The 16,962-nt window shown below is 27.0% G+C and overlaps 3 protein-coding genes across 3 annotated transcripts; 1 reads left to right on the plus strand and 2 right to left on the minus strand.

The window, feature by feature from the left end:
• Window positions 1-3,065: 3,065 nt before the first annotated feature.
• Window positions 3,066-4,128, plus strand: OCT59_014844 (uncharacterized protein; the record flags this gene model as incomplete). Its single annotated transcript, XM_066150281.1, has 3 exons — window positions 3,066-3,336; window positions 3,512-3,617; window positions 3,828-4,128. The coding sequence occupies 3 exons, from the start codon at window positions 3,066-3,068 to the stop codon at window positions 4,126-4,128; spliced, it is 678 nt and encodes a 225-aa protein (XP_066002462.1).
• Window positions 4,129-6,617: 2,489 nt separating this feature from the next.
• Window positions 6,618-7,828, minus strand: OCT59_014845 (uncharacterized protein; the record flags this gene model as incomplete). The annotated part of the gene is made up of 1 exon (XM_025308823.2): window positions 6,618-7,828. The coding sequence occupies one exon, from the start codon at window positions 7,826-7,828 to the stop codon at window positions 6,782-6,784; it is 1,047 nt and encodes a 348-aa protein (XP_025186815.2). The 3' UTR covers window positions 6,618-6,781.
• Window positions 7,829-13,325: 5,497 nt separating this feature from the next.
• On the minus strand, window positions 13,326-14,689 carry OCT59_014846 (uncharacterized protein; the record flags this gene model as incomplete). The annotated part of the gene is made up of 6 exons (XM_066150283.1): window positions 13,326-13,510; window positions 13,587-13,914; window positions 13,991-14,157; window positions 14,226-14,289; window positions 14,359-14,538; window positions 14,687-14,689. 6 exons carry the CDS (start codon window positions 14,687-14,689, stop codon window positions 13,326-13,328), a joined length of 927 nt encoding a protein of 308 aa, XP_066002463.1.
• Between the last annotated feature and the right edge of the window lie 2,273 nt (window positions 14,690-16,962).

Raw genomic sequence — 16,962 nt, forward strand, 5'->3', positions numbered from 1 at the left:
CATATATTACGAGGTGAATAATTTACCGACCTATCTACTACTTTTTATATATAGATAAAGAAAAATTTGTAAGAATCATGCGAGTATTTTTGATGTTTGTATTTTTGTTTATGTTTTTTTTAATAAAAAATGAAATCCCTTTTAAAATTTCATTGAGAAAATTTAAACCCTTTTTATAAGAAAATATTTTTATAATTACGTGACTCGTTCGAGCGCTAAATAAATGGTGTTGTTTCATTAAAACAGCTAATTACTAAATATAGCATATAATAATTAAAAGCATAATAGTGAGGATCGCTGTTTGGCAATTGAAAAAAAATGCATAATAACACAATATTACGTAAAACTTAGTTATTGTTTTGAATTACATAAAATTTATTATTGTTTTGAATGAAAGGAAATTCCTTTTACATAATGTTAAATAAATAAATGTTATGAACGGTTATTATGATTGTAATTAATCATCAGATCAATTTTATTTATTTAACATTAGAATTTATTTTTAACACGAAACATTACATTTGTTGTTGACAAAAACTTGTAGCTATACGTAATTGATTTATTGATTTTCCAAAATAAAATCGGATCAAAGTACGAAACTTTTTCTTTCATATTTCATCGACCAGCGAGCGGGAAACCTGACTTTAAAATTTTAGTAAAATTTGTAAGTCGCGTATTCAATCAAAAAAAAAATGTTTATTTTCGTCACGTTTTATCACACGTCACAATTGTTACAAATAACCAGGAATTTATGATTAAAAATTAAGATTTCCTGATTATTGTCTCTTGAAATAATATTTTTCTTTGTCTATTATGCAATAAATATAAATCAAGATAGCGTGATTGGAGATGAAGCATGCAAGTAAACTTGAAGAAGATCTAAATTGGGAAATAAGCAAAATAAATTTTCTAGATATTTCTCATTTTCTCCTTACGTATTTTTAATTATTATATATATTCTACCACTTAATTAAAAATTGTGAATTTATTCCTCATCCCATATTTATTACTCACCCTATCACGTGATAAATATTTTTTTTGATTGGCTAATTTTTTAACTTTAACGGTTAAAAAAATATTATGTAACAACCAATTTTTTTACTAAAACATTTGGTGATTTTATTCCTTTGAAAATTTATTAAACAGAATTAAAACTTTATAAAACTTTACAATTATTTATTTTTTACATAACTAGTAATAATAATGGTATAAAACAACCACAACAATAATAATAAAAAAATCATAGAAGACAAAAAGATAAAAGGAAAGTAAGTGGAAGAAGTGAAAGGGAGAACAAAAGAGAAAAAAAACAAAAACGAAAAGGAAGGGAAATTAGGAAGGGAAAATGATAAGGAAAGGGAATGAAAACAAAGAGGAATGAAAATAAAATAAAGGAAATGAAAATGAAATGATGAAAAGGTGAAAAGAAAAGAAAATGAAAGATTTTTATTGTTTGTTTGTTGTCTTCTCGTTTCATTACTAATAAACAACAAGATTAAAACACTCACTCATCCCATTTTCAAAGAGAATCGGCAAACCTAAAAAAAGAGAAAATTTCGTGTCCAAGATGGCACCCTACAAAAGAAACAATTAAAAGAAACGTTAAAACGTTTCTTAAATTAAAATAAAAAAAATAAAATAACATCTCCCCATTTCTTACCTTTAAAGTCCGGTTTCGTAGCACCTACAACTGAAAGAAACGTTTAAAAGAAACGTTAAAACGTTTCTTAAATTAAAATAAAAAAATTAACCATTCCTCTTTCCTCATTTCTTACCTTAAAGTCTGTTTCATGTCCAAGCCGGAGCTATACAAAAAAAAACAATGAAAATAAAGGCTTTGACACGAAACGCTGGGGTGATTGGTCAACTATGTAGATCAAAACTATATCAGGTAGCTTAATTAAACTATTAATCAAAGATTTTTTTAAATCATAACAGATACTTAATAGAGAGTCTCTTTTACATAGGCCCACAATAATAAAAGAATAGTTCGCGAATTTTTAGATGTCTAGAGTGAACTTTCTTATTATTTATTACTTTTTTTTTTATAAATATCCATTCTCATAAATATCTCTGACAAATTACGTTGGTTATCTTTGTATTATTATTCAACTTTCAAATCAATTCCCTGTAAAACCTCTCTTTATACTAATATTGAGTAAAAAGAAGGTTATTTTTTCATTAATTGGTAAAATATTTCAAATTTAGCAACGTAACTCTGTTATTCTGGAATTAAAAAATTAACTTTAAAATGTTTTTGGTCGCAAAACAATCTAAATTTAACATGGGTATTTACAAATCATATAAACGAAAGTATCAAGCTCGGAAAGCAGCCCAAAAGAGTCTAAAAAATGACCATAATAATACTATCAAGGAAATAACAAGTCAATTAATTACCAATGGCAGGGGAAGTTATTGCGTCAAACCTTTTTAATTGTATCATATGATTATTATAGTTACATATTTGTAAAATTGTATTAGGAAAATATAATGGAATTAACACGTGAAAAAATCTTCAATGGATTTTTATATGATACCATATATAGTTTTGATTTACATAGTTGACCCCAACGATGATCTCGCCCCATAAATTTTCCCTTGAAAATTTATTAATTAATAATTCATTTAAAACTTCAGCCCTTTTTTCTCTTTGAAGATTTTCCTTTTTTTTAAAAAAAAATTCACTGATAATGAATACATAAATGGTTGGCTGTTAGCCGTTATAATAAATAAAAGTGGAAATTTATCCTTTTTTTGATTAAACATTCCATTATACGGATAACAATATAAACCATTTTGTAAAAAAAAATATATATTTCGTTTTTTTTATATATACCCTGGAATTTTTTTTCAACTAATGAAATAATAAAGCTTTTTTGTTTATGATGAAAGAGAAACTATCGTTATTACCGTTATTGATGAAAAATAAAAAAACGTGCAAATTCTTTCTCTTTAAACTTACACCGTCAAAAGAAAAAAAAAGAATAATAAAAAAATTAAATTTTCAACCCTATACCCTATATATATATATTTATTATTTATTTTTAAAAAAAGAACCAACCATAATGGAAACACTCTGCAATGAATTAAAAGTCGAAATCTTCAGATATGTATTTACACCAATAGCCCTAGTTCTTCTTAATTGTAACTGGCACTCTACTTTCCAAGATCCCCATGTTCGAGCGGAATGGATTATTTATAAGTATGGTAGAGCTCATGCTCTCTTTCACGCCATCAGACTAGGGAATCATTTCGTGACAGTAGAAGTTGTGCAAATATTAGCTAAAAAGGCGATTATTTTAAGATATTTTATGCAACGATTAATGATTCAATTCGGTACTTACGACCCGAAGTTGATTAAGTTGATTGAATGAGGTCGAGGTATAATATTAACACAGACATACCTAAAGAAAAACCGTGGGCAAGCGAACTACCTGCTAAAGTCTATATAACTAACTCGCGGACATTGCTATAAGAGGGAATGATTTAGAATTATTCCATTATTTAACAGCCGGTGCTCTCACGATAAATCAAGCACCAGCCGTCCTTTTAGAAAATCTCAATTATATTGAAGATTTAAATAAGAAATTTATGCTCTTCCACTGCGCTCAAGTCAGGTGATCATCTGATCAGATGATGATGATCTTCTCACACGAAACGACATTTTGAACATTTTTGGCTTCTAATTAATTGAGATCGCGAAACCCCATGTGATGATATAATGACACTTAGGCATTTTCAATAACAAAGAGATGTCTAATTCATTCTCAGACATTAATTCATTTGAATGATGTAAAATACTAATAAATAAATTAGTATATCAACAGTGTGCTTCGACCAAAAGACATTCCAGCATACAGATCACCATTCGGAGGTGCAACTGAGAATTATCTATCAAGAGATGGTTATGAGAATAACCGTCAAGTAAATTTAATATCAAGGGCGATTCTAATCCACCCGGATCTAGTTGTATTGTGGAAAAAAATAGGATACAATGAAATATGTAGTGATTTCAATGAACTGGTCATAGTGGACACTTTGCTCGTGTGTTTCCCCCCAAATCCACCGAATAATTGGGTATGCCCAAGTACTGAAGTTATAACTGAAAAAACTACAAAAATTATTTAAGCTCGGTTTTCGACTAACCGATAAAATTATAGAAGACTCAATTAAGTTGTTTGAATCACGAATAAATGTTATAGGAGAGTCTTTATTAAATTCTTTTCATAAACTTCGAGGAGATTCAACACCGCCAATAGTTGAATCAACGTTAATTAAAATTAGGAAACCAGTAAAAAAAATTATCTTTTTTTATTATTTTATTTATTTTACAGCCGTTTTCAAAATGGTTGATGCTGTTTATTTCATCCAAACATAACAGCATCAACCATTTTGAAAACGGCGATAAATTATTTAGTTATCTTTATTTTTTAAGATTATTTTATATGTAAAAATATTAAAATTTTAAAGAATAAATAACACCAAATTTTAGGTTAAAATTATTAATTTAGCCCAAGTTAAGAAATTTTTGAATTTTAAAAAAATATAATCTTGGTGTAATCTTAATTCTGATCAACTTTAACTTCTAATACTGATAATACTGACCGATATTCTTGAATATTAGGTCATAATTTAGGTGGTTCAATCATTATAATCACACTTCTATACATTCACTACTCAGAAGTGAAACCAACTTGGTGAGATCTGACTATATATAAAATGAAATTGGGTTTTTAATAAAACATTTTAACTAATTGACATTTTATTCTCGCAAGTTACACAATATTTGAATCGATTTCAGAACTTTTCCATCGTATATTGATTTTTTTACATAAGTTTATTCGGACTATACTTTCGGATATCCTAGGTTTAAAAAGTTTCAATGCGGGGCTTCAATGAACTTGTTTGAAGTGTTGATATTTTTTAAAAGAAATGGTAATATGGTTGTATGGTTGATAGAATTTTTAATTGATTAAGTAAAAATTAGATACATTATTTAAGCGAAAATGTAATATAATTTATTAAATATAAATTTTATTTGAATTAATTATAATATAATGCTGCGCCAGTAAGCCCATAATTTTTATTCGGATTATCCGATACTAAACTACTCGGACTTTTTGAAACGGATAATTCCAATAACAATCCCCGTTCGAAGCTCTACTTATTATTTCTATATAAGAGCAAGTGTTCGTCCGTCTACAAGTCTGATTAATTACTCACATTTTCGAAAATACTGAGAAAAATGGTTCTCGTCTTTTTTCAATCGAGAAAATTTTGTGATATGAACAATAATCAATCAAACTCTTACACTAATAATTTACATGTATTTTATTTTCAATAACACGATGATAAAAAAACTTATAAAGTTACTTGCGAAATAGTTTCATATAATTACATTATTTGTATGTTGAATAAAATTATTTATGATATGGAATTAAATCTTAATGAGGTAACAAGAAGAAAATTTTTCTAAAGAACGTAAAGAAAATTTGGAATTTTATTTAAAACAAGATTTAATTAAATATTTGACACCAATTGATATTTCTCAACAATCTATATTAGATAATAATATTATTAATCAATATTCAAATTTTCCTTAATAATAATTTGATATTATTTATTTATATTATAACGTAAATTTCTTTTTCTTATTCTCGTTTAACTTAATAGCTACGTACAATATGAATATTAAGATTCAGTTTTTTTTGGTCGTTAACGATAAAAATCATGCACTATATTTTTAGGATGTTCAAAGAAAAAAATTTTTTTTTGAACATTTATATTATTATTAAATCGTCTATATATACTCCTCTATTCAAAAATTAATATGATAAACTTATTCCTTTAAAAACATTGTGTAGCTAATGCAGAGTGACGGTTTTGTGATTGACTGTTTGATTGTACGACAATTAGCAATCGTACAAGATTTCTGAATATTTGTTTATTGTTCACCTGCTCGTTCAATACCTACTCTCTCTTTTTCATGTAAAAAATATTTAATAAATGAGCATTCTCTTAAATAAAATGTAAAGTCGACAATAAACGCATTACTGTGCCACGCGTCGTCGCGTCGCGTTCATTTTATAGCGCAAATTTCATCATTTTGGTTAAAATGTAATAGATTATATAAAGTTGTTAAGCGAGTGCAAAACTATTCAAGCATCAATTCTTATCAAGTTAGCTTAAATATTTGTGGAGGTATGGATTTATTTTGTATAAAATTACCGTCACACATGTTTTTTTTACTTTATAGCGTAATTTCATCACTATGTTAAATAAAACAGACCTTCGTACAGTAAGTACAGTACAGTGCTTAATATAGTACTGTGCTCTATAATTTACTAGACAAGGTGAATAGACAAATTTAGTAAACCCAACTATTTTTGGTCTGAAATCATAACACGTTTCATTTAATAATGTTTTTTACACAATTTAAAGTTCAGCTGCGCCGGGATAAACAAGTGACTTAAAATGTCATAATCAAATTAATCAGCTTTTTTGTATGTCCAAGATCGCTATTAAATTTTTCTTAATAAAGGATGAAATTAATCATCCAAGTATTAAATTCTGGCCATGGATCTACATAATCGCTTGCATATTAGATGAGATGTTTATTGCTCGTAAAAATAAAAAAAATAAAAAATAAAAATAATTTATTGAAATTGATATAGTTGATACATAATTCATAATAATAATAAAAAAAAAATGAATAAAGATAAAATAAAATCAATTCAATATAAAAAATACGAATTAAGACTTTAATTCTAAATTTTTCAGTTTAATTCGTAGTTTTATCATCAATAACAAACCAACCAATAACTGGTGAAACAACCAATTCATCAGAATTCTCAAGAGATTTTTGTTGAGCACCTAAAAATCCTGCAACAAATTTTAAGCTTAATCCAGTATCAGTCGTAAATGGTACTTCAACTCTTCCATCAGGGAAGTCATCTGGAGTGATCGTATTACCTTCTAATTTTTTTCCATTATTTTTATATGGAAAAAGGGCCATCGTCCATCCTGTAACATAACTAGGTCCTGAACCAAAACTTTGTAATGAAATTATTTTTGACCAAAAATCTTCATCAACATTGCCTTTATAAGTTTCAATTAATTGCCATACAACAGGATCCAACTTATCCAACCAAAAATCCATATCTAAATCCAACTGACGTAATTGAATTACTTTCTCTTGTAATTTTGTCCAATCTTCTAAGGTACCTTCAAGAGTAATTTTAGGAATTCCACAACAGAGATACATTTTATATGAAAAATATTCTTTAAGCATATCCAAAAGAACGATTCTACTAGCAGTAAGAGAATTTTTTGTTGTAGTAGAAAAATCGCATTCTAAAAGTGATTTTACATCAATTTTTTCTACAGCTTGATCAGTTTTCACAACTAGTCTATTTACTGCTTCTGGCCAATCTCCCTCAAGGCGTGAATTTTTTTGAGCCAAAATATCATTAACAGTAATACCTATCTCTTTTTTACCTTCATGATTAACAAAACGATAACGAAATTTTTCTGCATTATAATTAATATGTTGACTAACTCCTTGTGCTATAGTTAACCAAATATCATCAGGTGTTAAGAGTAAATGTTGATGATTGTTATAAGCATGGAAAATTGCTGAAACTAATCCATGAGAAGTCGTTGTATATTTAAGTAAAGATTGTTTATTTGAAGGACTTTCATCATAATCAACTGAAATGGCATGTACATTTATATTACGAAAATTTTGAGAAATACTATCTTTTATTGAGGTGTGTTCTTCAAGTTTATTCTCAAGGTTAATTTTTTTAGTGAGGATTTGAGTACTCATCTTCCTTGTATTTCTTTTGAAAAGAAAAAGAGTGTGAAAATAAGTTAAATGAGTTAAATGAAAGCGTAGATTTGGCATTTTAAATAAGAGTTGTAACGTAAAATTATATGAAAATCTAACCTTTTATCGTTATTGTGGGCGCCATATCATGTAGAAGTTGGAAAATGATAACCTATTTTTGATTCTTGTGACATCATCATTTGCATCATTGTACATTCATGTGGTAATTTCATACTGCGGAAAATAGAATCACGTGCTAAGCCAACACTCAGAACCGAGTCCAAGCCGCTTCAGGTAAGCAGAACATTAAATTAATTAAATTTCAAATTTACGACTATAATTAAAAAGTAAAACAATGCATTGTTTATATAATGGTTTCTATGCTTCTAATTATTCATTTATTTACAAAACTTTCTTATTGGTTGTTTTATTATCGCATCTGTTTTGTTTTCAAAATTGCCTCAAAAATTAATCATCATCATGCATCTTGATGTACAATAATTAAAACTTTAATATTATTCGTACTACTACGATTCCCAATCACTAACTTTGAGTCCTAATTCCATCCTCATCACAAGTTACTAAGAATGATAATATCAGCATTATTGAATACTATCTCAAAGATGCATATTGTGTACAATAGATAATGATAACATTAAGATAATCTATAACACCAATCAACTGAACTATACAGTAAACCTTTGATTTCATAAATTCCACTAGGTATTTCCGTAACACAAGTTTTTTCCTCGAAATCAGTACCTCGGTAACGCAAAGTGATACAAACTTTATGCCATCTGACCGATGCTGCTAAATTTGGTATTTTTAACGAAAAAATTATCCATGTCGACAAACTTTACCACCATCACCGTCACCATCAAATGAACTAATTTACCTATTATATTTCTATGTTGTTTATTTCTTTATTTATCATGTGACATTGAACATTCTTGAACTGATCATTGTTTGCAAGTGAAAGTATCCAATTTTTTTTATCAACATAGCAACAGCAGATGTGTAACCCTATTACCAGAAGAATTTTCATTATTAATATATTCATTATAAATTCGTTGTATTTCTTTTATAATAATAATTTTATACTAGTAAAAGATTTTTTTCGTAAGCATATTTATTGTCATTGGGTAATGATGATCTTTTCTACAGTATACTCGATATAAAAATTTAGCATATCACGATTATCACGTTCATCATTTATAGATATTAATTATAGAAATTAATTGTTATGACCATTATTTTCTTTCGAATAAAATTTATATACTCATCATTTTTTAAAGATTTTTTTTTTTTAAAAAAAAGAAAAAAAAAGAAATATAAATATAAGCTGATTTTATTCAAAATTATTTATTAATAAAAAATAAATCATGAATACAGTAATTACGCCCATGAAACTTATTTTTATTTCTTTAATCCATTCTGTTACTGATCATATGAACATGATCTCCCATTCTCTCACGCACTATTATACCTCCTAAATCCTATTTATGTCTATGAGATAATTTATTTATTTATTTAAATAAAGAAATAATATTGTCAATGTATATTATTTCGTCAGAACCTTAATCAATTATAAATCAAAAAATAAGTTATCTTATTTATTTATTTATTATTAGAATTATTCTAATCATTGGATAAGTAACATTAATTTGGGCATTTAATGACATTGCTTGAGCAGTTACTCTTCCTAAAGTTTGGCTACTAGTTATTTGACTAAGAATATAAAGAGAATAAAGAGAAAGTTTCCTGTTGGAATTAATGATTCAATATTTGAATCTGATGTTGAAAGAAAATTTCATATCTTATATATCTATTTGAAATTCTACGAAATTAATTCATCATTAATCATTATGCAAGAGTTTTCTAGTTACTATATAAGGTTGGTACTATTTTACTGTTTTAAGGCATTATAAGAGTGGGCCGGTAATTTAGGCCGATGGTCAATTTGGCCAAATCCCAAGATCCTTAAGCGCTTCTTAATTAATTATGTTTCAATAATTGCGACTTAGATACATCCTATTACACCTCATAATGTCATCGAATTAAATTGGCGGTAATGGTTGTAATATTATACTTTTCGTCCATTAATTAATGCAAAGTGTAAATAAAATTAAGACTTTAAAATTAAATGAAATTTACGATTCACAATCTTTGATAACAAACACTTTTAGAGAATGTTGGTTGGAGTTTTGAACATTTAATTATACATCCAATTATAAATTCCGAAAATCACTTATTTAAATATTTTATTGCTCCCTTTAATTATTATCACTAGGAAACGGAAACCGTTGTAAGTCCGGAGCGAAAGATTTTGTACAAAGATCCAAATATCTCTAAAAATCCAATTTGTACAAAAAATCTGGCATCCCTAAAAAATAAAAATGAAAAATGAAACGTTAGAAACGTTTCTTTAAAGCAAAACAAATAAAAAAACAACTCACCAGTCCGGTATGTACAAGAAATCCAGAAACCCTAGGAAAAAAGCAAGAAATGAAACGTTAGAAAATTTCCTTAAAGTCGAACAAATAAGAAAAGCTAATTATATATTTACCTTTAAAAATCTGGCATGTACAAAAATCCAGTGTCTCTAGAAAAAATAATAATAAATGAAACGTTAGAAACGTTTCAGTCAAACAAATAAAAAAAACCCCTCCTAATTTACCTTTAAAGTCCAGTATGTACAAGAAATCCAGAAATCCTAGAAAAAAAATAAGAAAAACATTTCTTTAAGTCGATTAAAAGAAAAATATACTTACTAGCCGAAATCTAAAAAAAAAATAAGAAAAAAGAGATTATCAGGTAATCATAAACTTTTTTACTTGTTTATTTTTGTCTAGCACGAAATTTCAATACACATTCTGTGCGGACCAATCAAAAATAACGCGTGCGGACAACCGGAAATCGCCACGTGACACTAATTGTCATCGACCTTCGTAAAATTATATAGTCCTTCGCTACGCTCCGGACAATTAGTAAGTTTAGAATATTTAGTCATAAGAACAAATTTTATTAATGATTCCGCCTGAAAATAATCGTAAATGAAAAGTGAAATCCCTTTTACATTATTTAGAATTTATAAATCTTTAACTTCTAGTCAATTGAATACTTTTCTAATGGATTGCTGAAGACACTTATCTCCTTTAACCGATTTTCGTATTAATGCGATTAGAAATTTTACTATAAGAAAAGGTACATTAAATATGTTAGTTGTTGATGAAATTATAGTGAGATATTAGAAAATTATATTATTTTTGGAGATTTTTTTTTCAAAAAAAAAAAAATATTTTTACTCCGAAAAATAGAAATCAAATTATTTACTTATATTAAAAAAAAGAATTTTTTTTTTGTGGCTGAACTATTATTATTTGTTATACAAAAAGCACAACATTTTTTTTTTATGGAATATTCGATAGATATTTGTTTCATTCGTTCATTTATTTATTTTTGGTTATTTTGAGAAAAAAAAATTGATAATAGGTGAATATTTTATAATTGGTAAAGCAAAAAAAGCTGTAAATACGAAAAATGGCATCGACCTAATAGTTCTTATATATTCATTCTATTTCGTTTTTATTTAAATAGAATTTTCTTAAAAAAAAAACAAAAATTGGAGGATAAAAAAAATCGTATCATTATGTTTGTTTCTATTTATTATGTACTAAGTTACCTTTTTCCTATAAGATTAATATATATATATTTACTTTAACCGTTCACACCTTAAAAAAAAAATAAGTAAATAAAAGTCATAATTTCATATACGTTCAGGGTTTGTTTATATTATTTTGTCTTAGATAAAAATAATCTAGAAAGAACGGGGGAACAAATTCCTCTTTCATTAATATTCTTTTTAAATAAATAATTTAGAATCTGGTGATATCTTCCGATAAAATTTATAAGTTGCAGAAAATTGTAAATATGAAACGTATGGATTGTCATAATTAAAAGTAAATATCCGTGTTGCCACATAAATAATTAGTGATATTGGCCGAAGACCGATACCTCTAGCTATTCATCCCAATAACTATTTATTATAATATCCTTTTTAATTTTATATTTTAACAGTGAGAAAATTTATTTGTTAAAGTATAAACAGTTATGTAAAGAAGCGCCAGAAAATTGGCATAATACCACTAGACTTGTTAGAATCTTTATCTCAGCTTTTTTTAGCTTCCGTAAGTCCACACATTTCTTTTATATTCAATTTTTTTTTCAAAAGTTTCATTAAGACACGAATATCTCACCTTGACAAAACGATACAAGAACAATTACCCAAATAAAAGTCGCTCCTTTATAACCATAATACTGAAAGTAGCATGTACAGTATATAATAGAATTTAGCTTAGCTCGTTACTTTCTGGTATTTCCGGCATTTTCCGCCGGAGACAAAATTTCGTCGAGAATTACATAAGTACCGTACCATAGTACTCGTAACAATTTAGAAGTTGAATGTTTATTTGATTTACATATTTAGTAATGATCGGAGGGAAGACTACAATCATTGCTTTATATATCTTGCAAATTTACCGGTATATTATGTAATGGGTAGAGGGTAGAAATTTATATTTTACATTACATTTCCTAGTACTATACTCTGAGTATTTTACAAAATTTAAAATTTAAAATGGAAAATTTCCTCTATTTATAATCCTAAACAAGCTATTTCGCTTTGTAAAACTTGGTGTAACTTGAGTTAACGAGAATTTTTTGATCCGAGTTGACTCGAGTGCACATGATGAGTAATGCTGGCCAGAACTATAGTAATGTCGAAAAATCTTGTGCGAAGTTGGCCAAAATTACAATTAATTTTGGCCTGCACTATGAAGTTGTTGCTCTTTGAGTCGAAAATTTAACTCGTTTACACGAGTTCAAGCTCTATATTTGTAAATACCTTTATTATTAATATTATTACTATCTGTTATGATTTTTTTTATTCAAATAAAAATTGAATAAAATTGTTTGGAATATATATAAATTGGTTACGTGACTGCAATACCCAACCCTACATAAAATATTTGAAATATCATGGTGCTTTGCAATTTTCATGTCGAAACTTATTGGAAGTACATATTACAAATCATAATAATATCCATAACTTTATCCACCTTACCCAAACCGAAGATATATTATAAATGGTATAGTAGATCATCACTCATTTATCATTCGCGTATTGTCGGGGCTCTGTTTCGATAGTATTTTTTTTTACAACAAAATATCGTTAGATAGCTTAATATTACCATTTTTCGAACATTAAAGCGTAATATAGAATGACATAAACTTGAGTTTGAGTTCATGATGTAAAAAAAAAAAAAAATTTTTTTTTTAATCTATAAATAACTTTATTTTCAAAAAAAAAATTGCGTTAAATGTAACTCATTTTACTATGAACTGGACAAATTTTTAGAACAACAAAATATTTTCATTTATATAAAAAAAGAAAAATGATAACAATATGAAATACAAAATAAATAAAATGTAAAATAATCTAATAATTTAACAAGTGACAATCCGAAAAATCATCTTTAATTTCTTCGCTTTTTAATTCTTTTGTTATTTTAATTTCGTTTTCACTCTTTTCAAAATCAAAATTATTTTCGGAATCAATTTTATTAAGTTCCAAAACTACTTGATCAGCATCCGGTCTTTCGTCTGGTTCATGTCGCCAACATTCTATTTGAATAAATAAGTCAAAGATGGATTGTTAATCTTACTATAAAAATAATCGATATAACAATTTTATACTTACGTTGATAAAGTTTAATAAATTTAACATTCGTATTTGAAATAGATTCTTCTCTTGCGCCATTAAGGATGTCTAACGTAATGGAAGTATAATCTCTTTTTTCAAAATTGAAAGGTGATGAACAACTTGTTAATTGCCAGAATATTACTCCCATACTATATATGTCAGATTTTTTCGATAAATTGTATGGAATTTTTGGATCAAGCATTTTAGGATCCACGTAAGGTATTACACCAAACACTCCGGTATCAACATCCGATCCTTGGAGACATGAACGTCCGAAATCTGCTAATTTTATTGTAAGTTCATGTATTAAGATATTATTTGGATGCTAAATATAAAGAAATGTTTTAATAATTAATTAACATAAAAGTTAAATCGTTAAATATATAATTATTTAAACTTACAATATCTCGGTGAATAATATCATTAGCATGTAAACATAAGATTGCACTTGCGATTTCTTTAGCAAATTTCAATTGAACTTCCGACTTAAGAGTTATAGTATTTTCTAGATATTTTCCTAATGTTCCACCATCTGCATATTCAAGAACGAGGGAATAATTCATTTCACCTAAATAAAAAAAAGGTGTAAACACATCTCGAATAAATTATTATTATCGATGTATATTTATTGCTTACTTTTTATAACTCCCCAAAATGTAATTATATTTGGATGAAATTCAACAATTTTCATTAGATTAATCTAAAAAAGAATAAGAATTTTACTAAGATTTTATGATTTTCTGAACGATTAAAATTTATAAGGACAAACCTCATTAATAATGTCTTTTTCAGTAGAAATGTCAATAATTTTCTTAATTTTCTTAATTGCAAATTTTGTTGGAGTTTTTTTCCAATACGCAGCATATACCGCAGCAGATCCTCCATTTCCAATTTCAGAAAGAATCTCAAAATCTTGATGGCCATAATGACGATAATCTTTGAGTAGCAACTGTTATAATGAGATCGAATGTCAAATCGAATTGCACAACAGATTATGACAGCATATTCCCAAATCGGCATAAATTCAAGTTAATCATACATCAATGTTTACCGCCCAAATATTCCTTTTTGGGAATATACTGTGCGAAAAAAAAAACCATTGTGTTTCGAAAGTTCTTTCGAATTCTTCCTTTTTTTGGTTTATGTGGCTGAATTCGGCTTTTCCTCTTTTAGTGTAGCTGATTTTCCTTAAGAGGAGAATTTTCGGAATCCAATTTACGTCTTCCGGATTCCGGATTTCTTTCACAGCTAACAGCTTGCTTTAAAGTTTTCGTCAACAGGCGGTCTTTAAGTTTCTCTTGTACTCTTTTAAAAGCTTTTAATACAATTTTTTTAAACTCTTATTTTATAAATGATACTTAAACGTTTTGTTGGCAGGTGGTATCTATAGAGTTTTTCTATTTTTATTGGAGAAATGATGCATACTCATAATTATTTATTAACTTAGAACGAAAGTAGAAAGACTGAAATAAAAACCGGGGGGCATCCTTATATATAGCTGGAGTTTAAAAAATATGCAACATTACATTTGGTGTAGTACAGTTTAGTAACTTCGATTGTCAGTAGTACACAATAAATATATATAATTTTTTTTTTTGTAATACATGTTCCTCAATTTGCGCTATTTTTAAATCGGGTTATCAAACGTTACACATAAAGTATTTTCGGATAATGTGTCAATATTTTACAACGTACTTAGCTATTTTAAAATAAAAGTATTCGAATTAAGATGTCAATTCTATACATTATCCATGGATTAAATTTTAGAAATATTAGCGGGCGTACGTGAAACAACAATAAAATTTTAGGATATATTGGTAATAATTTAGTATTAAATGTATATTCTCTTAAGGAGTGTACTATGAGAATATAATTAAATATTATCCACATTATTCTTTCATGCATACTTCATAGTAATTATTCATAAATGTTATAATTTAATTTAATGATTCACCTTGTAATTTACTTATTAGATAGAAATAGTATAGTATGTATTATATTTGAAAATCTTAAGTGGTTCCAAATTTTGATTCTATAAATGCGTCGACAAAAAGATTTTCGCTAACAATAAATTTAACTTTTTAAATTTTCGAATTTGAAAAAAATTAAAGAGATTACGATTAAAAATAAAAAATTAACTTTAAATAAAATTTATTATAATAAAGTTCAGTGTTTGAAATTTTTTAAAACTCCCGCACATGACCAAAATTTTTGTGTTACGCGCCCACAAAAATTTTGTATTCACCTTCGCACATTTCCGCACATTTCCACACTTCATTACTTATTTTGTGCACATCACATTTGCGCATAGTGGCGCACATCATGCACATATCATTTATTTATATTACTTATATATAATATAAAAGAAAGTTTTTCCATTTTCGTAAAACTTAATAATATTTGAAGAATAATGTATGTTTTATTAGTGATTATAATATAATAAAGGAATTTTTTATAATTTCAAGTATTTTTTTTTATGAAATTTTAAATTCCAAGTATCAACCACTGGAAGTATGAATTATATATGAAAAAACTCTTTCCGTACATCATTTAGAAATTTAGAAATTACGACACACATAAGAATTTTAAATAATGTACGCATTCCGCACATGATTTAAAAATTTTGAATTTCAGACACTACCGTAAAGTCGTTAACTTCTAGTTCTCATTATTTAAATAAATTGTTTTTTTTTTAGTTTATAATTTGAATTCTCTTATATTCTTCAATTTAATCGTCAATAACAAATATGATGAACAAATCCTAGATTTTTTACATGAAATAATTTTTTTTAAAGTTTATAATAAGGGTTTTGTTTTTTATCGCACCCGCGAAATATCGCATCACCATATAAAAGTCGAAAACAATATTCTAAACCCTTTTAGATATACTAAATAAAATTGAAAAGCAGGCATACTATATGGTTTTTAAAAGTGTTACAATAGGTACATAAAGGTTTGCGCCAAAATCAAAAAAAAAAAATTGGGGAATTAGAAAATTCGGCAATATAAGGGGGATCGATATATCGCATAAGCGAAATCCTTATAATATTTATTATACGCCTATCACGTGACTTAAAAATTGTGTAAAAAAAATTATTATTTTTTAATAAATAAATTTTAAAAGAAACATATTGTATGTGTATTTTTGTCTGTTCTGCAAGTTTACTTAAAGCGTCAAAGTTGTTTTGAATGTCAATTTTGATTTATTTAACAAGGTGTTCATTAATATACAGCGTTGGGTGTACGATATTAACGTGCGAACTAGCTGGAGTTAACGTTAACTCTATCACATGCAAGTGCACCCCCACTGTACGTTAAAGACGCCCATTTAACAAATCTTTTTTTTTCCGTTTTTATATTTCGTTAAATTTAA

The sequence above is a fragment of the Rhizophagus irregularis genome, chromosome 22 (assembly GCF_026210795.1).
Source record: "Rhizophagus irregularis chromosome 22, complete sequence".
NCBI classification, from domain to species: domain Eukaryota; kingdom Fungi; phylum Glomeromycota; class Glomeromycetes; order Glomerales; family Glomeraceae; genus Rhizophagus; species Rhizophagus irregularis.